The 26,396-nt window shown below is 34.9% G+C and overlaps 1 protein-coding gene and 1 non-coding gene across 7 annotated transcripts in view; both read right to left on the bottom strand.

Annotated features, from left to right (window-relative positions):
* ECT2 (epithelial cell transforming 2) overlaps window positions 1–26,396 on the bottom strand; it is a 64,673-nt gene that overhangs the window by 36,986 nt on the left and 1,291 nt on the right. For 3 of the 6 annotated variants that reach the window (XM_024740866.1, XM_024740862.1, XM_024740864.1), the window contains exons 2-14: window positions 23,848–23,999; window positions 23,362–23,441; window positions 23,157–23,249; window positions 21,429–21,611; window positions 19,852–19,941; window positions 18,893–19,000; window positions 17,859–17,932; window positions 17,022–17,152; window positions 16,766–16,881; window positions 16,603–16,665; window positions 15,076–15,298; window positions 10,744–10,880; window positions 5,846–5,965 (exon numbers count right to left, since the gene is read on the bottom strand). In XM_024740866.1, the coding sequence (XP_024596634.1) occupies window positions 5,846–5,965; window positions 10,744–10,880; window positions 15,076–15,298; window positions 16,603–16,665; window positions 16,766–16,881; window positions 17,022–17,152; window positions 17,859–17,932; window positions 18,893–19,000; window positions 19,852–19,941; window positions 21,429–21,611; window positions 23,157–23,249; window positions 23,362–23,441; window positions 23,848–23,977 (1,548 nt within the window). In that variant the 5' untranslated portion in view covers window positions 23,978–23,999. The remainder of the gene's footprint in view (window positions 1–5,845; window positions 5,966–10,743; window positions 10,881–15,075; window positions 15,299–16,602; window positions 16,666–16,765; window positions 16,882–17,021; window positions 17,153–17,858; window positions 17,933–18,892; window positions 19,001–19,851; window positions 19,942–21,428; window positions 21,612–23,156; window positions 23,250–23,361; window positions 23,442–23,847; window positions 24,000–26,396) is intronic. The other 3 variants (XM_024740865.1, XM_024740867.1, XM_024740868.1) reach the window with 3 other exon arrangements.
* On the bottom strand, window positions 5,078–5,218 carry LOC112396905 (U4 spliceosomal RNA). The gene has a single exon (XR_003002671.1). It is a non-coding gene; the product is annotated as a U4 spliceosomal RNA (small nuclear RNA).

Genomic DNA, 26,396 nt, shown 5'->3' with positions numbered 1-26,396 from the left:
ATCAATATGACCTAACAATTCTACTACTCCTAAGTATCTACGGAAGAGAATGAAAGCATGCCCAAACGAAGATTTGCACATAATGTTCGTATCAGCATTATTCATAACAGCCAAACATTGAAAACAAGCTAAATTTCCATCAGTTGGTGAATGGATAAAGAAATGTAGGATAGCCGTATAATAGACTATTATCTGGCCACACAAAGGAACAAACTAACGTACTAAATCATAGATGAAATTCAAAAATATGCTAAGTGAAAGAAGCCAGACATAAGACACCACATATTATATATTCACATTTATATGAAGTTTCTAGAAAAGGCAAATTCATAAGAAAGTAGATTAGTGCCTGGACCAGGGCCTAGGAATGGGGTTTACTACAAATGGGTATGAAGGATCTTAATGGGGAAGGTGAAATGCTCTAAAATGGATTTATGGTGGTGGTTGCATGACGTGGTAAAGTTATTAAAATCACTGAATCATATATTTTAAAAAGGTTGAATTTAAAGATGTAAAATGTACCTCAATAAAGCTGTTAAAAAAACTGAGGCATCTTTAAAAATACTATTAGATTTTTGTTTTAATTTCAAAAACAGTTACCAATAGATAAAACCCATGTAGGGCTTCCCTGGTGGCGCAGTGGATGAGAGTCCGCCTGCTGATGCAGAGGACACGGGTTCGTGCCCCGGTCCGGGAAGAGCCCACATGCCGCAGAGCGGCTGGGCCCGTAAGCCATGGCCGCTGAGCCTGTGCGTCCAGAGCTTGTGCTCCGCAACGGAAGAGGCCTCAACAGTGAGAGGCCCGTGTACCGCCAAAAAAACCCAAAAATAACAAAACCATACAAACATAAGTTCCTCAGTCATTTTTAAGAATGAAAAGGGACCCTGAGACCAAATAATTTAAGAACCACTACCCTATATTCTGCAGATTCAGAAAAGCCAAAAGGGAAAAAATTTACTTCCAATAGCAAAAAGGTGAACTCAAGCAAGAATAATTTAACAGCTCACTGTGTCAAGAACAAATATTTAACTGTTTAAAACTGCACTTGAAAGAAACAAAAGAAAAAGATTACAAATAAGACTAATCTTGGAACAATATAATGTAGTGAATTCTGGCACTGACTAGTTAGTTTTAAATACTGGTTCTAGAGCCTGTTAGTTTTGTGCTGTTAGGCAAGTTACTTAACCTTAAAGTGCCTCAATTTTCTATTATGAAAAATGAGGATAGTAATGACTCCTATCTCATAAAGGATTAAATTAGTTAATACTTGATTAGCACTTAGAAGAAACCCTAACCCTAACCTTATAGTAGTGCTCAATAAGCTATTATTAACTATATTTTCCTATGTATTTAATATAAATAAGGGAGATATTTGGAAAACTGTGATGCAAAAAAAAAAAAAAACCTTATAGCACTGCCAATATAATCTAGTGGTACATTTTTAAAGTGTAAAAAATTACAGGATGGCTGCATATACTTATATAAGAATATTGTTACCAGAGAGCAAAATAATCTCTAGGGGATCTGAAAAATAGTCTACTGTTTCTGGTTAACCTTTAAATCCTCATGCTTGTTGATTAAATAAAGATCTCTGCCCTAATCAACTGTTAGCTCAGGGACTAAGTAAAGAAACTAAGGCTTAGAGACATTAATTTGTCCCAAATCACACAGTTGTGAACGAGTATTCATACTCAGGCTTGTCAGACGCCTGATTCTATGTCATTCTACTTGATCTATACCACAGTTCTCCCCATCAGAAACGGGGAGTCAGGTGGGCAGGCGAGCCCCAAACAGCATTATTCATAGTGCCACCATTTTTAACAATGTTTCTGTAGGAATATGCTTGACTCAGTTTCAGACAGACCCTGGGACATGTCTCCTCCTTCTCCATTACACAATTCTCCATCGGATGCTCCCAAAGTTACCTCCTGGCCATAAGAAAGGAGAACTCTATAGTTCTAAGACATAGAGCATAGCTCCCAAAGCATATTGCAAAAGTAGAGGAAGTTGTAAGCAGATGGGATTAAGAAAGCTAAGCTCCTTCCTTCTCTTCTTCCTCGCTAAGATTTCTTCTGTCCTGTCACCATCTATTTTTATACAAGATAGGTTTCTCTTTTGCTTAGCTCACAATACACCAAATTAGCAGATTTCCCAGTATACACCTGTTCCTGAAACAAGTACAAGGTACCTTAGGACTTACACTAAATTAACAAATAACAAAGCACAAACACAGAAAGAAAACATTCTCCCTCCAACCCTTTCCTTTCTCTTTTGTTTCATCATAGTTCCATACAAAAGCAGGCATTTGCACATCAAGGACCAATGGTGATTAGCCCTGAAAAGGAAAAATTCACACATAGGAAAAGAGGTGTTCATAACAATCTCAAAAATTCTCAACTTAATCTAAATATTAGCATGCTAAAAGTTGGAGGCAAATTAAGAATAGGGCTAAAGGTATCCACATGATATCTAGGATGACAAAATACACTAAGTTCCAGTCCTAATTTGGACATTTAAAAGTAGCATGACCAATGTTCAGCAAATATTTACTGATAGAAATCTAAGTGCCAGAGAGTGGCTGTAAACACAGTGGGTAAAAAATGATTTTAGTGCTTCACAAAATATCTAAACATTAGTTTACTTGCCTTCTAAATTTAGTTTATTGGTAATATGAATTGCTATTGTTATTTATTGAATGCTCAGTGTTAGGCACTATGCTTAGTGACTTATAAAAATGTAAAAACTGAGAATAAAAATTTCACAACCACCCATGATTCAGATACTACTATCCCCATTTTACAGATAAGAAAACTGAAGCAATTAAAGTTACCTTACTTCAAACCCAAATCTACTTTATTCCACAGTCCATATCTGAAACCACTATGCAATGCTATAAAATAGATACCAGTGCTTCTCAGGAATACCATATCAATAAGATGATATGAAAAACTGTACAAACTTAAGCCACATTTACACGGTTTATTCATTTACATATTAAAAGAATAAATCTACAGCATGATAATCAAGAAGCAGTACAGCATTAGTAACAGTCAGGACATGGAAAGAAACTAAGTATCCATAAATGAATTAATGGATAAAGAAAATGTGGTATATACAATGAAATATTATTCAGCCATGAAAAGAAGGTTATCCTGCAATCTGTGACAACATGGATGGACTTTGAGGGCATTATGCTACGTGAGATAAGTCAGAGAAAACAAATACTATATGATCTCACTTACATGTGGAATCTTTAAAAAAAAACCTCATAGATACAGAGAACAGATTGGTAGTTGCCAGAGGCAGGGGAAGGAGTGGGTGAAATGCGTAAACGTGGTCAAAAGGTGCAAACTTCCAGTTATAAGAAAAATAAGTCCTTAGGCTGTAATGTAGAGCATGGTGACTATAGTTAACAATACTGTTTTGTATATCTGAAAGTTGCTAAGGGAGTAGATCTTAAAAGTTCTCATCACAAAGGAAAAAAAAACAACTATGTGTGGTGGCAGATGTTAACTAAACTTATTGTGCTGACCATTTTGCAATACATATATCAATCCATTATGTTGTACACCTAAAACTAATACAATGCTATATGTCAATTTTATCTCATTAGAAGGGGGGGCAAGACAACATTAGGGTTTAGGAGAACAGACTGAGACAAAAAAGGGTTCAAATTCAGTGTCCAGCATTTATTATATGACTGATTTTAGAAAAATTATTTAATCTCTGTATGTAGCAGTTTCACATCTGTAAAATGTGGACAATTATAATATCAGCTTCTTGGTAATGTTCAATAGATGTGACAATACTTGATAAATGGTGGGCTACATTCAAAAGAAGAAAAAAATGTTATGCATAAAAAAACAGAAAGAAAATACAACAAAATTTTAGGAGTATTTGGGTTATGGGATTATAGGTTTTTTCTACTCCTTTTTCCTTTTCTCCTTTATTTTACAAATAAATGTTTGACAGCACACATTGCCGTCACTGTAGAAAATAACATAGGCTTTAAAATTTTAAACGTATGACAAACCTGAAATCAGCTAAAAAACAACTACTAGTTGAAATACTGGTAATCCAAGTTTATAAAAGCTTAAAAAATTATGTTACACATTAGAAAACTAAAGGGTGACCATCGTTTTCAAAGCTCCAGTGACTCACTAGTGAATGAAACAAAAAAGCAGACTCACAGATATAGAGAACAAACTAGTGGTTACTGGTGGGAAGATGGAAGCGAGGAGGGCAGTTTAAGGGTAGTGTGGAAAAAGAGGGTTATTATGGGATTAGATGAAATTATGTATATGAAACTTTTGAAAACTGTAAAGCGCTACAGAATTTAAAGACTCTTTCATCTAGTAAAAAAGAAATTTTTTTTTAAAAAGATCCAGTCAATCAGAGAACATGATTTTCTGAATTGAGATTATGATCCTATACACATAAAAGTATGTAACATTTTATATTGGATGGGAACTTGCACACCCAGACTGGCTAAATGACTAACACAAAGTGAAAACACCAAGATGAAAACCTGCTTGTCTTTCCACTCTACCTTTATGCCTCTCAGTGTTTCTTATGAAAAAAACAAACAAACAAAAAAAACCATTCCAAGAAAATTTTACTCTTCAAATATTCAGAATCATAACTGGAGATAAGGAGAAACTAGCCTGAGATTCTATAGTTTTGTTTTTTTGGGGGGTACACGGGCCTCTCACTGCTGTGGCCTCTCCCGTTGCGGAGCACAGGCTCCGGACGTGCAGGCTCAGTGGCCATGGCTCACGGGCCCAGCTGCTCCGCGGCATGCGGGATCCTCCCGGACCAGGGCACAAACCCGTGTACCCTGCATCGGCAGGCGGACTCTCAACCACTGCGCCACCAGGGAAGCCCGATTCTATAGCTTTTTAAGAAAAGACAGACTCTCCTTCAAAATTACTTGTAAATCTAGAAATAAGTGAAATATGGTCAAGAATATTGATAAAATATACAATACAAGCATTTGATAAATTGCATTTTTATTAACTTATAAGTCTTTTATATTTTTGTCCACAACGTGCAGTAAAATCAAAAGTAAGTTAATGTATTTGTTTGAAAACATTCTGTAATTCAGATAGATCTTTTTATTGTAATATAGAATAAACATTTAGGGAAAAGTTTTCAATTAGCAATAATAGCACGCCTCAGATAAACCTCATTGGGTATGATACTGCCACTGCACAAGGCTGGAAGAGACATTAATAAGGGTTGTTTTGAGAGGAAAACTGATAAATTTTGCTCAGGCATCACATAGGTAAACTAAGAGGAAATAATGCTAAACTACTTTTAAGGGTTCTGCTAAACCTGCCCCAAAATTACTTTACTATGAGAGATTGATACCTGGAATTCATGGACCCTTCATCAAAGGAAAATCATTAAAAAGAGGAGAGCATTGTCTTACACGGTTTTGGCATTTATCTGACCATACAGATAGAGAGAAATGAAAGAAATGATCTCGAGTCCCTTCCAACTTCACAGTTTTTCAAATAAACCAAAGCAAAACAAAAACATACAACTTAAGATGAACAACAGCAGGAAAATAAGAAAAATAGTACTAGCAAACACATGTGTCTATAGAAAAGACTTCATAAGGTCTAAATTCCTTATTTTAAAATTAATCAAAATCAAAACACAGGCAAACAGCAAATATTAATAAGGCACTGGAGCAAAGGGACAAATGATTCAAAGGAATCAATGAGGGATTAAGCAATTTTAAATACAAAACTTATTTAGCTAGTCAGAAGCACCTGAAAAATCGTACTAAATATACACAAGGAAAAAAGAATTACTGCCACACTAACACATACAAATTTACCTTTATCTTAGTGTGCACATCAAAGATATCTGGAATACTACCAAAAATAGTCTTAATCTCTTCTGGTGCAAGGATAGGCCCACCTCGTTGTCCTTCCTCTTCCAAAGGCACTTGAAATAGCTAAAAGGTAAAAAAGATTAGTTTAGGTCGATTGTGGAAAAAGAAAAAAAAATTAAAAATCTAACATACAGACAGTGATAAAGGAGAGCTATGATGTTAATGGAAAAGAAAAAAAAGTTGAAAAAAAAAATACTTCTCCCTAAATTTGAGACCTTTTCTCATAACATTTTCTAGTCTGTTTTATCCTATTTATTTATTCATCTCTGTGTGTATATACAATCTTGTAATAAAATGTTACATTAGGGCTTCCCTGGTGGCGCAGTGGTTGAGAATCTGCCTGCCAATGCAGGGGACATGGGTTCGAACCCTGCTCTGGGAAGATCCCACATGCCACGGAGCAACTAGGCCAGTGCGCCACAATTACTGAGCCTCTGAGTGTCTGGAGCCTGTGCTCCGCAACAAGAGAGGCCGCGATAGTGAGAGGCCCGCGCACCACGATGAAGAGTGGCCCCTGCTTGCCGCAACTAGAGAAAGCCCTCGCACAGAAACGAAGACCCAACACAGCCAAAAATAAATAAATAAATAAATTTTTAAAAATAAAATAAAATGTTACATTAGAATCTAATAAAATTTATCACAGTTCTATAAATCATTAAAATTGTTAGTAGAATTCACAGTAATTTCTACTTTTTTATTCAAGTAAGTAAGGAACAAAGCAATAAGCAGTCATACACTTAATGTAAGTACTAAATGTTTTTAAATGATAGCAAAAAAACTTGGTTTAGGGGGAAAAGACTGGATGTGAAGCTAGAAGACCTGTTTATAACCATGTTGATCTAAGGTGGAGCTGAGGCAGTGATGCTAGCACAGGGGAGTGGCTGCAAATATAGATCATCATTAGCAGAGAGGTGTGACTGCACAGAGACCATAATAAATCAATTGCTTGCAGACTCATATCAAAACCCTGTCAGAAGTGGCAAGTGAAAACAAGCTCAGGGCTCCCACTAATTCTGCATTATGGTGAGTTGTATAATTTTTTCATTATATACTACAATGTAATAATAATAGAAATAAAGTGCACAATGATGTAATGCCCTTGAATCATCCCGAAACCATCCCCCGCACCCCCACCATACGTGGAATAATTGTCTTCCAGAAAACCGGCCCCTGGTGCCAAAAAGGTTGGGGACTACTGTATTATATGATTCCATTTTATGACATTTTCAAAAACCACAGAATTATAAAAATGGGGAATAGATCAGTGGTTACCAGGAGGTGGAAGGAGAAAAGGGTGTGACATAAAGGAATAGTACCAGGAGTTTTTTGGGGGATGGAAATATTCTGTATCCTGATTATAGCGGTGGTTAAACAAATTTTCACATGTGTTAAAATTCATGGAAATGTACATCAAAGAAAGAGTCAATTTTACTATATAATTAATAAAATTTGACTTAAATTTTAAAATGTTCATTGACTATTCAAAGTAAAAATAATAATGTATTATTGTGTTCTTAACATATGTGGAAGTAAAATGAATGACAACAGCACAAAGGGCAGGAGGGGATTGAAGGAAGGGGGAAGAAAGTACATTCTAAATAGTAAGAAACTTCATTAAGATTATGAATTGTTCCTATTTTTAAGAACGACTACAATTCTACAACAGTTTATCCCCCCTTAAAAAAATGTGTGTGTGTGTGTGTGTGTGTATATATATATATATATATAAATTCAGGCTTTCCATTTCTGTAAGTATGGTGAAAGCTACCTGCTGAAAACAAAATACTGAAGAAAAACCTCTTTCTAAATACAGCAATAAGCTGACAAGAAAGTGAGGTACCTTCGGAGGCCAAAATCTAAGTGAAAGTAGAAGTTGAGTACTAAATCACCTTTTGCCCCAAAGACATTTGCCTAAACTGATGAAAGTTAAGCTTCACCTATAAAAGCCTCAGTGGGAACAGGAGACCAACACAAAACCTGGTTTCCAACATACTAACAACTTCCAGTAAAATTAAGTGTGTTTAACCAATGATCCAGAAATTCCAGGTTTTTGCCCAGAATATGTTCTCAAGGAGCCATGAATAAGAATATTCACAGCAGCACTACTAGTAATAGTAAAAACAAACAGCAACGAAACACTAAAACAAATTTCAATGTCAGCAACGAAACACTAAAACAAATCTCAATGTCTATTAAAAATAAAAGTTAAAGTTGAAATATTCATACAGGAAAATGAATTACTACTACATGCAGTGACACAGATGTGTTTCAAGAACATTTCTATCAAGTGAAAAAAGCAATTCACTAAAAAATATACACTGTTACATTTGATGTTCTACACATATGTGATAGATCTATAAGGAAAATGATAAGCACAAAATTCCAGATTACAGTTATCGCTGAGAGAGGGGAAAGAAATGGAATTGGGAAAAAACACAATAGAGGATGCAAAGATATCTGTAACCATTTATAAGCATTCCTTTATCTAGTCAACATTTAATTAAAATTCCTAAACAAAAATATTAAGACACCAAAATACATCAAGATTCATTAAAACTTCTCAGTATTCTTAAGACACAATACCTTAAAACAGTTCTACTGTGTTTGTTTTAATCCCTCATATAAAATTAGCCAAAAAACTATTGATTCTACCTTTCCAATATTTCTCAAATCTATCCTCTTTTCATTCTCACTGATACTATCCTAAGAAGTTCAGGTTCTCAAAATCTCTAACCAAGACTGCCAAAATAACCTCCAAGTAGATCTCCTTGCCTCCACAATTTCCCCTTCTTCAATACCTCCTTCAAAGTGAACCAAGTTCCCTTCTAAAATACAAGTCAAGTGATATCATCCCCCCTCCCATCAAAAATTCTTCTATAATTACACGTGACACACTGTACAAAGGCCGTCTCCAGTCTGGCATAAGCAGTCTTAACTCTCACTGTATCCATACTCCAACCCCTATCCCAGTCCACTTAACCCACCCTCAACTCTAATCCCCCTAGACTACTCTGTAATACTTTGAATGACACGTATCTTCAGTTTGTACTGTTGGAATAATCTCAAATACACTTCCTACCATACTCTTTGCATGCACCAATCATAATTATGCTTTAAAACTCACTTCAATTTGTATCTTCTTTATGATACTTTTCCCAGTGTTCAACCATTGAAAATTCCAGACCAAACCTTCCCTAAGCTGGAAGAGGAGCAAAATTCTCACCATACAATCTCCAAACACCTTAACTAAACCTCCCTCATGAAGTTCATAACCTTCCACTTGGTATTATAATAGGTGTGTATGTTTTAACTCCTCTCCCAGTCTAAGTTCCTTTAAAACAGGAACCCTCTTTAACACTTGTCACAAAACTTTATATTAATAGGTACCTAAGTATTATTTGGAATACATCAAGCTTCTGGATAGTCACTTAATTTGGGAGCTAAGTTAAAATTAAGCTATTCCAAATCCAAACTAAAAAAAAAAAAAAGACACATTAGTCCTAAAAAAAAAAGCTTAAAAAGAACACTATCATGAATTTAGACCACAATCTTTTAAATAAACTTAGGTGAGTTTATACTAAGCACAGTGGTATGAAAGTCTGTCTACAGTGTAATAATTACAAGTGCTTTTGAAAAAGAAGTTTTAGTGAATTTAATTGATATGCAAGTTAAAATTCTGAAACTCCAGTGCCTTTACCACAGCCTGAAAGGATTTACATTTCTAGGTAATAAATGCTACCAAAGTACACGAACAGTATATGCCAAGGGGATTTTCTGCTACTCAACCACATTTTGGCTGACTATAAAAATTTCAACAAGAAACTCATCTAGGATGATTTCCCTTGAGGAAGAAGAGCAGAGCTGACTTAAAACAAGTGAAGTTTAATATAGCAGAGGGCCTCATAAAACCCTGACTACTGCTCAACAAATTAACTGTGAAGAATAATCTCTCTGTGAATACCAAGAAAGAAGTCTTTTCATTTCTTATTCATGCATTTTATCAATGGTACAAGCAACTAAAGGCCATTATATTGGACCTTAATGAGATATATTAAGATTTCAAATAGAGATCAGTTAAAAATTAAACCCAAATCAGAAACTCCCTATTATTTTTCTATTCAAAGTCAAGCTTGGTGGTATCGACCTTATTTTCCTGACAAATTATTTCCTTCATTACCACAAAGTTATTCCTTCTTTCTACAGATTCCAAAATAATGTCCTATTATTATGTCTTTCAGAACCTTGAATTTTTATTTATTCCTTAATATCTTCTTCAATCTCAACCTACAAGGATTCATTAGAATTGTTTTTCTTCAGAAATAACTTCATAGTACATTTTAATATTAGTAAGCAATGAGTCAACATTTGACTACTGCGTAATTTAAGAAAACTCGACACAGTAAAGGATTACTAAAAAAAGTGACTGACAACCACATTGTTATGCTTCATTGCTAACTGCTTTTCCATATATATACAGTACTAAATAAAGCAGTGACTCTAGAATACACATTATCAGAAAAAGCTACCACTTCCAAATATAAATGCAGTATCTTGACATGGAAGCTGCTAAATTCTAAATTAAACTCAGTCCCCTCTAAGATTGTCTATTGAGGATCCTCCTCTCTTTAAAGTCACTATTAAAAAAAGATGCTATTTCTGCATGAATAAAACGCTACTCTTACAGTTATGCCATTTCCCTAAGAGCAGTTTTTGTCATACATTTTCATTTTTAATATCTGTTCAAATTCTGTGCTTATATAATTTTCTTATAAAAAATAATACCACTTATGATTTTTTTACTTATAAACACTGGAACAGAGAACATTTTTCCAAACTCTTACCTGAATAATTGTGGCCAATATATTTACATAATTACTTTCAGTCTGATAGAGCTCTCTTGCAACTTGCCACCTGGCTGACTGCTTTGAAGGAACTGGAGTAGAATTTTTAGATGACTTAGTACAAGACTTTGGTGTTTCTGAAAGGTAAAAAGGAGGAAAGATTTAAAATGGAAGTCAGATGTAAGTACCAAACACTACAAATTTAATAGAAAAAAAGGGAAAGATATCTACTCTTATAAATATACCACCATACACATTTTCATTAAAGTAGAATTTCCTCCTAGAATAAGTCCAGAAAAAAATAATGGTCATGTACTCTTCAAAAATATCGGTCATTAAAAACAAAGATTGATTAAAAAAAAGAACTGTTCCAGATAAGAAGAGACTAGAGAAAGATAACACAACAACCTGTGATCATGGATTGGATCCTAAGCCAGAAAAAACTTTTTTCTTTTGCTTAAAAGCACATTAGGACATTAGTGGAATAACTGGTAAAATTTGAAGGTCTATAGAGTAGATCATAGTATTAAATGTTAATTTCCTAGTTATAATACTTATACTGTACTTATGTAAGAAATGTTCCTGTATTTTGGGAAATACATAATTAAGTATTTAGAGGTAGAGGCACATCATATCTCCAACTTACTCTCAAAACAGCACAGATATAAAAAATACACGTGTATGTAAAAAAAGAGAGAGAGAGAGAATGAATGAATGTATACTAAAGCAAATATGGCAGAATATTTCCATTTAGGAAATCTGAAAGTACAGGAATCTTTACAGCAATATATAAAGATATTTAAGTTAAAAAAGAAGGAAAAGGTTGTTACGATTACACCGTCAAAATAACGGAAAACTTTTCATATATATATGGAGAAAGACTCCCTTAAAAAAAAAAAAACAAAAAAAAAACCCCAACAACATTAACTAAATTCTCTGTTAAAGTATCTTAACATAAGATATTCAGTCTAACCCAAATTGGAGGGAGGATGCATTAGTATATTTTATACGTATCTCAAGAAAAAAATTTTAATGAAATTTCATGAAAGCTTAAAATACATTTTCTTGAGGGCTTCCCTGGTGGCGCTCCCAAAAAAAAAAAAAAAAATACATTTTCTTACTATCAATATGGTTAGAATACTTAAACATTATATACAGAATCTCCTAATAGCAAGTTTCTCAATAGGAAAAGGAATGTATAACACATAATAGAATGACATGAAAGAAGACAATATATAGTCCCAGCATATCAAATTTACTCAATGATAAATAATCTTAAGCATTAATTTAAACAATCATGCATACTGTGGAGTTCTGAATGTTTAAAAAAAACAAAAAAACAGACTTCAAAGAATTTCCCACTTGCCATATATTATTTTGGGCTACACTCACCAGACCCAGGAGCCTCTGCCATTACGGTATACTTTAGGGGGAAAAAAACTGACATACACTGATCTAATTTAATTATTGCGTCTAAGCAGTGATCTACAAACTGGGTATTCTATTATTCAGAATACCTAATATATAACAGTTGTCATATATGTTTTCTTTAGTGGTTCATTTTCTTCTATCCTCTCAACTTCATATTCAAGCTTCAGTCCTTTATGTTCATCTCTTACCATCTCATGCCCATTAGGTCCACCATGATCACAGAACCAGTAAATTCTTAGATCTACATATCTAATCATAATCCCCCACCCAAGCACCTGGTTCAGCTCTTCCAAATGCCTACTGGACATTTCTACCTCAATTTAACCTGGATTTTCTCTCAAACTACACTCTTTCCTCCAAAATATAAACTTTCTATTTTTGCTAAGGAAGAATTTCTTCCATTTAATACTTTGCCATCTTCTCCTCTTCCTCCCCATCACTCCATTCTATCAATATTTCCCCAGTGCTTCTCACTTTTCTTTCCAAACATCATCAACTCTGGTTTAGGGCCTTATTACCTTGTGGCCCAAGTCTCTAGAGATTACTTCATGGTCAGGCTATCTCTAAACTGCCTTACTTCTAATCATGCTTCAGAATAATCCATTACAAATTACTTACTCAATGAATCACTCTGCTGCTCAAGTTTCTAAAGTTCCTTGCTGATGACAATATACAGATCAGACATGCCAGTCTGATCTCAAAGTTCTCTAATATTAGGCCCCAATCAACCTTTTTCTAATTTGACTCTTACTCCTCCATCCTCAATCAAACTGACCTATTCACTTTTCCCTAAAAACTCACTTTGTACGCTGTTACCTGTATTCTTGCTCCTCTTATAATCTCAAATCCACCTCAGTTTTCTGCGCCTACCTTAAATTGACTTTCAATTCCTTCCATGAATATTTAGTGAGTACCTACTCTATACTAGGCACTGGGAATAAAGCAGAGAAGCTAGACAAGGTTCTTGTTCTCTTCCAGCTTACATTCTGGTGAAGCAAGTAAAACAGAGCAGTAAACAAACAATTTCTAACAGTGATAACTACTACTGAAGGCAACAACCAGGTAACGGGTTGGTAGGAAGGAGTAGTGGGACAGAGACTTAACTTTAAAGAGAACCCCGATAAGATTTAAGACAGGGAGAGCAAATATAAAGTTCCTGAGGTATGGTTGTAGTAGAAAAATCTGAAGAATAATGAAGATATTATGACTGACACCCAGAGAGGATTAGTGGAGGACAAAAGCACATGAGGTTAGAAGTAGGTGAAGAAAGATTACATAGGAACCTGAAAGCTACGGTAATACAAAGCCATTGAATGACTTCATGCAGAGGAGCGGCATGAACTAATTTATACGTTTTTAGAGACTGGTTAGTCTGCATGTAGAAAGGCAAAAATGAGTACAGGGAGACCACCTTGGGGACCACTGCAATTGTCTAAGAGAGACCATTTTTACAGAAAAGGTTGATAAAGGAAGCGTAACAAAGGAACAGAGTTGGAGTGGCAGAGAGAATCAAGAGTTCTAATTTGATTATGTTAAGTTTAGGATGTGTATTAGCCATGAACAAGGAGGTGTCAAGTATATTGCTGGACAGGGAAAACCGCAAATTTGGGAGTCAACAGCACATAGAAAAGCCATGGAATTAAATGAGATAATTTAGGAAGAATTCAATGGAGAAGAAACGACTCAGGAATAATATTCCACATTTAGAGTTAGAGAGAGAAGTTAGGTCAAGGAGAATGTGAAACAAGTGATATGCAAAAGCCAAAATTAAAAAATGTGTCCAGGAAGGAGTAGCTGCTAACGTGTTGAATGTTGCTGATCACACAAAAACTGTCAGCACCCCCAGCAAGAGCAATTGGAATGAATGAAATTCAATTGGAATGAATTGAAAGGAAAATAAAAAGCAAGGAAATGAGACAATGGATCAAGGTGATTCCTTCAAGAGTACCTACATGAAAGGGAAGAGGGAAATGGGACAGTAAGTGGAAAGTATTACAGAGTCCAGGGAAGGTTTTGATTGTTTCATAAATTAGAAAACACAACAAATTTGTGTGCAGACTAAAAAAAACAGAGGGGAAAAACTGAAGATCAAGAGAGAAGAGCTAATTATAGGTGGCTTCCTATATCAGCTGAGAACAAAGTAAATTCACCTTCCTCTGACTTCACTGTACCTATTTTCTCTATAATCTATGTGACATCTTCTATTCCTGTGTGTTAAGAACCTGCTCTTTGAACAGTTCTATCACTTTCTAGCTGTGTGACCCCAGACAAGTTTTACTTCTCTAACCTCAATCTAGTCATCTGTAAAACAGGGACAATAAAACCTATCTTATAAATATACAAAACACAAACAGTTAGTATATAGCAAGCAACTATTAAATGTAAGCATTTTCATGTGCCTTTTCTCCTCAGACAGAACAAAGGTCATTAAAAACAGAGCCTTTCTGGGACCTCCCTGGTGGCTCAGTGGTTAAGAATCCGCCTGCCAATGCAGGGGAGACAGGTTCGAGCCCTGGTCCAGGAAGATCCCACATGCCGCGGAGCAACTAAGCCTGTGTGCCACAACTACTGACCCTGCGCTCTACAGCCCGAGAGCCACAACTACTGAGCCCACGTGCCACAAGTACTGAAGCCCGCGTGCCTAGACTAGGCCTGTGCTCCGCAACAAGAGAAGCCACCGCAAGGAGAAGCCCGCACACTGAAATGAAGAGTAGCCCCCGCTCGCCGCAACTAAAGAAAGCCCGCGTGCAGCAACGAAGACCCAATGCAGCCAAAAATAAATTAATTAATGTAAAACAAAGAGCCTTTCATATTCACTGTAGTAGGGATTTATCTATCTATATTCTAATAATTATTCTATTCCACTAAATTTAAACATCAATTTTTTAAAATGTGAATTACCTCCGTAGTTAATGCTAGATTCTGGTGTGTTGGAGATATCTAGGAGTGACCCTATAGAAAGGGAATGTTCAGCTGACGGGCGCTTACGGGGAGGGAAAGGTGACATGTCTGTCTCTCTTGAAAGCTGAGCAAGTGTCTCTTTTAAACGACGTCTTTTGCGATTGCTGTTTGGGGTATTTAGAGAAAGCAGTGATACTGATTTCTTGAGCTCAGGTGTATTAGCCTGCAATCAAAAGCACAAAAGCTCAATTTTACTTCAGTGGTTCTTTACTGAGACAGGAACAAAAGAAAAATATATTTACGAGTCTGACAAAATCGGGGTTTTGCACAAGAACTGTACATCTATATACTCTTCCATGTAATTCAGAAGCTTCATGAAACATAATAATCAAAGGAGCATTGTAATTATCTAACCCTTAACACCTAATGCTTTTTCTCCATAGCACTATTACTATTACATATTCATCTGTAAGCTTCTTTATTGTCTACTCCCCATTAGGCCATAAACTCCAGGAAGACAAAGACCATTCATATTTCATTCACCATATCTCCGGCATTTAGCACAATGCTTGGACATAGTGCTCTCCAATATTTGTCGAATACCACTTGATTTCAGGAGTTCTCTTCTGAAATCTAAGGCATATTTTTTAAACTTTATGTCAGGAACCTTACATTGAGAATAAGAGTCCAAAGAGAACACAACAGAGTACATATTTAGATTTTATAGAAACACAATAAATCCACACCTTCGCTTTCAAATATTCCATTCAAAATTATTAAATCTCGAACTGAAGTAAATTTTCCTTAAAGCCTGCTTCTATACCTTTATGTCACATTTTGGTGAATGATACTACTTTTCACCAAGATCCAGCATCAAGGCTGGATTTTTCCTTGCCTATACTCCTTCTACTACAGTCATTTTTAAAATGCCATCTCTCCCCTTAATATTCTTCAGTGGTTCCAATACTTACAGGACAAATCCAAACCCTTTAACATATTAAAAACTTGATTCTGCCTATCTAGTCAGCTTTATCTGTTGGCCTTCCTTCCCACACTCTTTTCCAAAGCCATACTAAACTACTTGCTATTTTAATGTACTTTCAAGTTTTCATTCCCTCTCCCACCTGCTATCTAACATGAATGTCCTTACCAGGTTAGCCTAGGAAGCTGGCTCATATTTATTTGTTCTTTCAATCGCGCCTGAGTCTCTCAGAGTGAAGCTAGTTAGAATACATACATTACTCAATTATAGCACATTTCTGCACGTCTCTCTTTCCTATAAGGTTCTAAGTTTTTGAAGATAGGGATGCATTACTGTTCATGATGGTATTACCAAGAATTTGCACAGAATGAAAATCTACATAGACTATTACTCAATATCCAACTGTTGAATTATTCTGAAACCCCTAAATATGACAAAAAAGATAACCTGTGTGCTAATTATACTATGCTCTTTTGGGATAAAAAAGTGTCATCTTTATACAATCAAATTCACAGAATAAATGACAAAAGGGACAAAAAGCATACCTTTTCATATAAATACATAGTTTCTCCAGCTCGGGCATCCATCTGAATGCTTCCCCAGAACCACTAGGGGAAAGAACATTTTAATTAAGAATTTATCTCATCAGATAAGCTATCAATATTACCAATGTTTTTTAAAAACCAATCTCATTCTAGAATTACTTGCCTCTTGCTTGACAACATAAAGTTTCTTTGAAGGTTCAAATGGAAGTTCTTTTACTATATTTTCTTCAACGATAAGGTGAGTGCATCTTTCATCTCCAACAGGTAAATAGTTTCCTCCTAAAGAGGAAAGCATACAAGCATACATAAGCCCAACTATTTAGCCCCAGGCCCAAATTTTTAAAGAGGCATATTCACCTCCTGATCAGCAGGAGTAAGGAATAAAATACATATAACTTCTAAATTATGCTAAATTCTACCTTGCATTTCAGTCATTTCTTCCATATTGGTTTTCTCTTCATCTGAAAATCCCAGGAAACTTAAAATGCAATCTTGAAATGGAGGAACTTTAAATTCATTTCTAAATTCATCAAACGATGCACAGAAATCCCTAAAAACAAAACACACTCTTCTAAAACCAGCTTAACTGAAATTCAATAAGTTAGGCAGATTAATTTATAAATCTACAGTAATTCTCAAGGTTTTAGCATAACCTGTTTACTGAAAATATTTTACATTTGGTCCTGAAATGTTCATAAAAACCTCAGTTAAAAAAAAATTGACGTGTCCTCAGTCATCCCAGAAGTAACATCTCACAAAGTTTAATCATAGGTAATCTTTACAAGATGCAAATCTCTGCTCTGTACATGAAATTTTATATGCATTCCAGGAGTTCTATAGTTTCATAAAATCTTAATAATGAAGTACAATAGCAAGGAATTATGTGATTGTAAAGCTTAACAAGGTTACGAAATGCAATCACCACTTAAAATGTAACCAGACAAACAGAAAATAAGAAAAAATATGGCACAACCCGAACATCCAGATGCATTAAGCTATTACCTGATAATTTTAGAATGTTCTTAATGGTTATTAAATTATTTCACAAAGTGAAGTTCAAAGATATCATAGATGTCTTGCCATTTTCAATTTTTTATAAACAAAACTTTGCTCCTCCTAGACTTTATCCCCTAAGCTTCACAAAGACTGAATTAATTTTTTATATACTAATCTATGAATTTTGGGCATGTGGGTTTATCTTCATGATACAACGTGACTGATTCACATAATTAACTACTGAATTTCTAAACACTTACTGTTCATTCCGCCTTTCCCAAGCTTTATATATCCATTCTGGTTTCATAATTGGAGTACCCAGGCTCACAGCTATCTAAAAACATAAACATGTTTATCATTAATTATATGGTGAATTTTTATCTTAAATAACTGCATTCATGCAAGTTATAAGCAATTATATACATACATTTTGCACAGTCTTAGATCATTGTTCATCTGCTTTGTAACAAAATATAAAGAAAAATTAACAGAAAAAACTATCTTTCCATCATACAATTTAGGTTAAAATAACTTTGAAACAAGTTCCATGATGTCCAAACTGTTTCACTGTATTTTAAATAAAGACATCTGTGAAGTTAATTAAGTTCATCTTTATTACATTTCTATTTCTCTTTGTGTTTACCTCCTTGGAAGTACTAACCCCCAAGACAGCAGTAAGAGTAAGAGAAACTTTCTGATTAAGTCACTAAAACCTTAGATATGAATTGTAAATACACCTCCCAGGAATTCAACAATACCCTAAAATTACCATTTGCTACATAAATACACTGATGGAGGGTGGGAACAAAGTGATAAACTCTTCCTAACATATTCAAGTGCAATCTTAAACTAAGACTTTAATCCCAATGAAAGTATTTTCTCCCATTCTTTTATAATTTGCACAAGTTAAATCTTGGAAACATTTTATAAGAACAAAGTTCTGCTCTTAGATAAGAGAGAAATATCTGCCCTCATGACCTTCTGACTTCCTTATTCACCACTGCTCATAGTAATCTTTGCTAATATTATTCATCTGCCTAAACTGTTATCCACCTACCAACCTCCACAATCCCCATCATCTTTTAAGACCTAACTCAAGTTCCACTGCCTCCTTCAAACCTCAGGGGCCACACTCCTATGATTTAAAATTTTTACTAAATGTTCATATAGCAAAAATTGAATTTCTGATCCTCAATAAATTATGGGGGAAATAGACAGGATAAGAGCACTACTGTTAAATCCATCCTCAAACAGTGCTATATTGAAATATACAAAAATACCGAAGTTTACATACCCTGAATTTTTCTCCTTGTGTACAATTTGCCACCAAATGTGTAACTTTTGAATTAAAGTCTTTTCGAATAACTCCACCCATGTGATGAACCAATGTCACCAATCTGACCTCAAAAGAAAATGTAAACATTGACTTTGTCATTAATTTGAACAAAATTTTAAACTATGTTTATAATTCATTTAGCATTTACTGAATACTTTCTATTTATAAGGTACATATGTGAATTTTTATACAGATAAATTTTATGTCAAAAAAATTAAAGGTTCATTTGCCTTATTGGCACAGGCAAAATTATACAGAGATAAGCTAGTAAAGATGATCACACAAAACTAAGTTAATTAACAACTGGCTTTCACACAAGTAAGAAAGTAAATATATTACTTTTTGGAGGGGGGTGAAGTAGAAAAGAATAGCATTATTGCTTTGCCAAGCAAAGGGGGACATATCGGGCTCATGCCTGGAAAAACTGTGTGTCCCAGTACATTATTTTTTTAAAACCAGGTTGCCATCACACCAAGATTCTTCCCACAAAATTAGAGTAATACCCCATTAGCTCCAACATAAAAAATTTTATGGATCAAAGAAAGAAGTTTCTATGAATTCTCTAGAGCAATGAGAATGCTTTAAGGCTGGACCTGCATAACAAAAAATCACAATGCGTAAACAAAAACTTCAAATAACGTGGCTCATGTGATACTTAACAAAAAGACAGTTTAAACAGATTAGATAGTCATGAAATTTTTCTAATTCACATACCAGCTATCCTAGATGAAATATCTGTTTCTTTACAAGGCTCTTCAGAGTATTTCTTCACAAAGTTTAAGACCTAGTATATTCATAGTAATTTCTCCTTCAATATTTTAAAAATAAAACCATGATATAACTACCAAAAAAAAGCTAATTTAAATTTATTTTGCTAGAAAAAATATTCTTTGAATAGAATGTTTTAAAATACTTACTAGTTCTTCTTTCTTCCTGAATCCAGTAAAACATAGTACTAGATTCATCATGCTTGTACAATAGAGTGGGCGACATGAAAATGGCAAAGGCTGAAGGATACAATTTTAAATCTGTGAGCTTCTTTACAGTAAAAATAGAACACATCTTTCTCAAGCTAAACGTATTTCCCTCTCTTGCCAATTAACTTTCCCAATCCAAAGATATACTTCCACCTTTCAATATGCAACAAATAGCAAAAACCCAGTTTCACAATAAAAATTTCCCATGATTCCCATATTGTATTTGATACATATCATCTAGACACACTTTACTACTGGCAAATAAAACATAAATATTCATACCCAAACCTTTATTTCCAAAATGTACTTTGACACAGATGAAGTATTGTAAGGAAAGATTTCCATACGTTACTGTAAATGCTTGAAATTAAAGTTAAAAGAGGTCAAAAATAGTTTCTAATAAATACTAATAATACATACACTTGAACCAAATATGATTCCAATTTTTGGGCTAAAAAATGGAGATAATAAATAATTTAATAAATGGTTTTATCTATCTGTCTATACATGAAAGAGAATGGATAAAAATATATATTTAATTTCCACTATTATACAGGAATGTTCTTTTCCATAATTGTGGCCTTTAAAAAGTTTATGTGGTTTCTGAAAGCAACACTTCTGAATCAAAACAGAGAATTAAAGATTATCATGTGCTCATTACTAGTATCTATAACAAAAGAAGCACAAAGACCCAAGCAATTTAAAGTTAAGGCAAGCTTAAGAATGCCAAAACAGAGCAATAAAAACCAAAGAATAGGTATTAACTCTACTACAACTCTTACACTGAAATGCTATTTAAAAACAAAAAGCTAAAGTAGGACTTCCCTGGTGGTGCAGTGGTTAAGAATCTGCCTGCCAATGCAGGGGACATGGGTTCAAGCCCTCGTCTGGGAAGAGCCCACATGCCGCAGAGCAACTAAGCCCGTGCGCCACAACTACTGAGCCTGCGCTCTAGAGCCAGCGAGCCACAACTACTGAGCCTACGTGCCACAACTACTGAAGCCCGCACGCCTAGAGCCTGTGCTCCACAACAAGAGGAGCCACCACAATGAGAAGCCCGCGCGCCGCAACGAAGAGTAGCCCCCTCTCGCCGCAAATAGAGAAAGCCTGCACGCAGCAATGAAGACCCAACACAGTCATAAATGAATGAATGAATGAATGAATAAATAAATAAATAAATAGCTAAAGTAATTTCCCTAATTTTAAATCATGCAGAAACTGATAAAAATGGAATTGTGGTACCAGTTCTGTGCGAAGGAAAATTAAAGTTTATGTACATATACACATCTTTAGAACTCAAGTTTAAGCAAACTACTACTTCCCAAGATACTGCAGGTATTGAGACTAAATATATGTAAATAATATTGTTTAGAATTAAAGGACTATATTAGATTAGCCACTACTATTCCTATCCTAAATATTCACATTCTCAACAATTAATGAAATTTTTCTGCATAAAAATTCTTTAATAAAAATTTAACCTTGAGAAGTTATAATACGCATATATTCTTTCTTACCTCTCCTTTTTGTGCACAGTTTAATACAACTGGTGGTCCAATAACTCTACAGTCAGTCTTGTATAACTCATTAAAGACAGAATCCTGGAAGTCCATGACTATGAATACATTTTCAAATTCTGGAGAATCCAAACTTTTAAATTCTTCAACTGATTCCATCTTCACAAATGGCACTTTAATTTCCTTGATTTTTTTCACGGAGTTATTAGAAATAAAATATTATAAAATTAATTCATGTGTCTCTCTAAATAAGACCTAAAAATCAATTCAATATCAACATTTTTATATTTGTAGAAGTTTAAAATCATATAATAAGCATTATACTTAATAGTGAACAGTCATATTTCTTTACTTATGTTTTTATATAAACGTATCTCCATCCATATTAAGATGTTAAATTTTGAAGATTATTATAAAGGCATAAGTTTCTGACATGACTTGGTAGTCATTATAAAGCATCTAGTATGCATACAAAATAAAGATGATGAATTTTTTAAGTACACATATTTATAGTAAGATGCATTATAAAGATATCCACTACTGCTCTTTATTCTGATCAAGAAAATGATGCCACGCATATAGTTCTTCCTGCACAAACTGTTTTCAGAAAAACAGAAAAAATACTATGACATGCAACATCTACAAAAAGGATGGAGTTAACTTAATGATTTCAGTATATACAAGGGAAGTAAGAGAAATATATGAAATATGTAGGCAGTTGCAGCATGGCAAACACAGGATATAAAAAGGCAAGTGAGTGTTTAACACTTTATACTGTAGATCTATGAAAAAGAATGAAGATATTTTGGTATCTATATGCCTCCCGTTTTTAAAGAACAGAACCATTTAAAAGAAAATTCAAATGGGTCAGTAAATTATTTGCGATTTATTTGCTAGGCTGACGTGTAGGGCTGAATTGTGTATATCCAAAACTCATGCTGAAGTCTATAGGGATACCTTAGAATGTGACTATCTGGAGATATGGCCTTTCAACATGTAATTAAGGTTAAATGAAGTCACAAGGGTGGATCCTAGTCAGATTGGATTAGTGGTAGATTGGTGTCCTTATAAGAGGGGGAAATTTGGACACACTAAAGAGCAGAGATGTGCATGTACAGAAGGCTGTGTGAAGATATATGAGGAAGGTGGCAGCCATCTACAAACCAAGGAGAGAGGCCTCAAGAGAAATCAAACCTGCTGACACCTTGATCTTGGACTTTTAGTCTCCAGGAAAGTGAGAAAATAAATTTCTGTTGTTTAAGTTGCCCAGTCTGTGGTATTTTGACATGGAGGCCCTCACAATCTAGTATAACTGGTATAGAGAGTTAGATATATTTCACATGCTGAGGTAAATTCCCTGATGACTGTCAATTATTGTGATTTGTAATTCTGGAAGTAAAGCAAGAATTTAGAATAAATATAAAATTATTGAGAAAAAAGAAGCTAAAGAGTTTAAAGTGTCATCTTCATAAATACATAAATGGAATGTCATTTAAATCTAACAATGCCAAATTACTTTATAAGGATTTCATTATTTATGAAACATTATATTTTTGGGTTTCAGAAACACCCAAATTTTAAAATAAATGTAATAGTTTCTAGTAATCTAGCTTCAGAGTGCTCAGAGTATAACTTGTGCCTAATTTAGGTCCAATCACCATAAGTGGACTCTACAAATACAATCAAAGGAAGTGCAGCATGCCACATGCAATGAAATGCTTGACCTACCATATTAACAATACTTTTTATTAATTTTTCATCCGATTTTCCAGGACAACTTTCTTTTATCTTTATAACAGGGACTTCCATTATTTTAATAGTCTGTGGAAAAGAGACTTAAGTATGAGGTTAAGAAAACTATAAATTTATTTATACACAGATGGAAGAAAAATATTAAAAAAAACCCAAAAATCTAAAAACTAAATTCCCATACCTTTAAGGCTTTTATAAGTTCCTCTTGTTTTCCAGCTTCTTGAACCAATATTATTCTTGTTTCAATCTGAGGCATTTCTTCTATTAAAATTAAAAATGTTTAAGTAAAACATTTTTATTCACTAACATCAAAATCAACAGCACATGCAACTTTACGAAAGATCCATTTATACAGTGAAAAAGGAAGAAGTGGCTCTTCTCCTGACCAGTCATAACTGACTATATTCTAGCTAACAATGTTGCAGCTAGACTGCCCTCACATACGGGAAAAGCAATATCCAACAAGATGCTTTCACCTTCAAATTTGGGAAGCATTTATCCAAACAATAATAAAAAATCTAGTGTAAAGAGTTTCTGTTAACAAATTTTTACTGAATACCTGTAGCCTAGCTTAACAGTATTACAGTTAAATCATAAGAAAGTTACTAGTCAGTAAGTTTAGGATTAAAATAGTGATTTGATATTTTAAAGCAAATAACATCTTTACCTTCAACATATGAACTAGATCCAATAAATAAGTTTTCCTTAGAAGTTTCAGTAACTTTAGAATCAAAAATGGAAGAGTCTGCCAAGCTTGTACTCCCAGTAGTGGATGTTAATGCACTATTTTCCGCCATTATTTGTACTTTTCTGCAATGGCTGAAAAAAACAAAATTTGAATAAAATTACATGAAACAAACAATTACTGGGCAAAAACAAGCATTATACCTAGAACTTATAAAAAGTATCACTACCCTTTTTTTTTTTAATACTGAACCAAACAAAGTCACTCAACTTCTCTGAGCCTCAGTTTGCTCTTCTGTAAAGTAAAGATACTAATAACTGACTCACAGGGATACAGTAAAAATAACAATGTACCAAAAGTACTCAGATATTACCTGACAGTCAAAAAGTACTCACAAAGGTACTCATAAATACTATGCTACCTCTCCACTCCATACCTTTGCCCTCAACTAAACTATTTCTCTTCCTGTATTCATTTATAATACCATCATCCCCCAAATAATCCCAGTCAAAAACACGATCCAGCCATACTCTTTCATCTGCCTCATTCGCCCTGCCCCAAAGCATCTCTGTATCTCTGGGACCCAGCCCCCCTTTCTATGGCCAATGCCATAGTGGCCACTTGGTCAAATACAACAGTTCCAAACAACTTTATCACCAGTTTCTTCAGAGGTCACTTTCCACATGGTTTTCAGGGTATGCTCCTAAAAACAAATGTGACCATATTATTTCGCTACTTAGAACTTCCATGAGCACTGCTCCCTATCCGATCAAGTTCAAATTCACCATCCACTTTACACTTTAGTCCTAGCCTACCTATTTAGCCTCATCTCCTGTATTTCCCCCAGTCCATATCGACTGTATGCTCCAGCCACAAAGCATTTCCCAGCATTTTTCAAATACAGATCACAATTTACTCCACACCTACTTGTATTTAATAGTGCTCAATTATCCACCTATCATGTCTTTCAACCCCTGACCCACCACTCTTGACTTATCCTCTGTAGATTCCTCCAAACCTCTCATGTATAACTGGACTGCTCCCTTACTTGTATTTTTATATTACTTTACAAATGTCTAAAAGATTTCACGAGACAATTAACACATGTCAATAAGACTCTGGACTATGAAAGAAAATCTTTGTTTTTAAATTTCCAGGACTTAAAGAGTTGAAAAGTTAAGCAAGCAGGGAATAAAGAAAAAGTTGAATAGATCTTCATCAATTTAAATTGGGGTTTTTACATAAGTTTATTATCTTGAAGTAAATTTCCAGAATATTGGGCAAATATAAAGAGGAAGCCCAATCTTATCTGGAGGTCTATGCCTGATCTCTTTCAGAATAATAAAATATACAAATAACTTCCACCAGATTTTTAGCAAAGTAATAGTTTCAGGTATCATTAGCAGCATTTCGGCACGGTGATGTCAAATAGTGTGAATATGTACAGACTAATAACAACAGACCTAAGCGCAATTATTAGGTGCACACTTCAAAGACAAGCAACTCAGCTTCCTGTCTCAGCTCTGCACTTAGTAGGTTAAGCCTCAGCTTCCACATCAGGAAAAGAAATAATAGCACAACTCAAATCCAATTGTGATTAAAAACTGAATAGATGATGTCTCTAAATGAGTGATGATTATTCATTCTCATATATACTCACAATGTGGACATTTCTCATTGTCTTACCAAACATCCACGGCAATCATTATTCTAAGGCTCTCCAAAGGAGTGCTCCAATAGTTGTTAATAAGAGCCTTTACTTAGAATCAATGATAAATTCTATCCAGCCCTTATTTTTTTGTTAAGTCTCACACTTAAATGTTTCCAGTGAAAAAGAAAGGCTCTATCTAAACAGGCTTTCATTTAAAGTCCCCTTAAAAGAATGTTAAAAAGAAAAACCGGGGCTTCCCTGGTGGCGCAGTGGTTGAGAGTCTGCCTGCTAATGCAGGGACACGGGGTTCAGGCCCTGGTCTGGGAGGATCCTGCGTGCCGCGGAGCGACTGGGCCCATGAGCCACAACTACTGAGCCTGCGCGTCTGGAGCCTGTGCTCCGCAAGGGGAGAGACCGCGAGAGTGAGAGGCCCGCGCACCGCGATGAGGAGTGGCCCCCGCTTGCCAAAACTAGAGAAAGCCCTCACGCAGAAACGAAGACCCAACACAGCAAAAATAAATTAATTAATATCCTTCTTAAAAAAAAAATAAAGAAAAACCAAGAGATGAATTAACCTGCCTTAAGGAATGTAGGAGGAGGGAGACTTTAATAAATCAAAAACACCATGAGTTTACATTTTTCACCTATGCCTCTCTGTTTAAAGACCATCAAAACAGGTAGGTGACTGGGACTTCCCTGGTGGTCCAGGGGCTAAGACTGCGCTCCCAATGCAGGGGGCCCAGGTTCGATCCCTGGTCAGGGAACTAGATCCCATATGTTGCAGCTAAGAGTTCACATGCCGCAACTAAAGATCCCATGTGACCCCAACGAAGATCCTGCGCAACGAATATCCTGCATGCCACAACTAAGATCCCACGCA

The sequence above is a fragment of the Neophocaena asiaeorientalis genome, unplaced genomic scaffold (genome assembly GCF_003031525.2).
Source record: "Neophocaena asiaeorientalis asiaeorientalis breed wild unplaced genomic scaffold, Neophocaena_asiaeorientalis_V1.1 scaffold365, whole genome shotgun sequence".
Lineage (NCBI taxonomy): Eukaryota > Metazoa > Chordata > Mammalia > Artiodactyla > Phocoenidae > Neophocaena > Neophocaena asiaeorientalis.
This window is presented reverse-complemented; position numbering and strand designations above follow the sequence as displayed.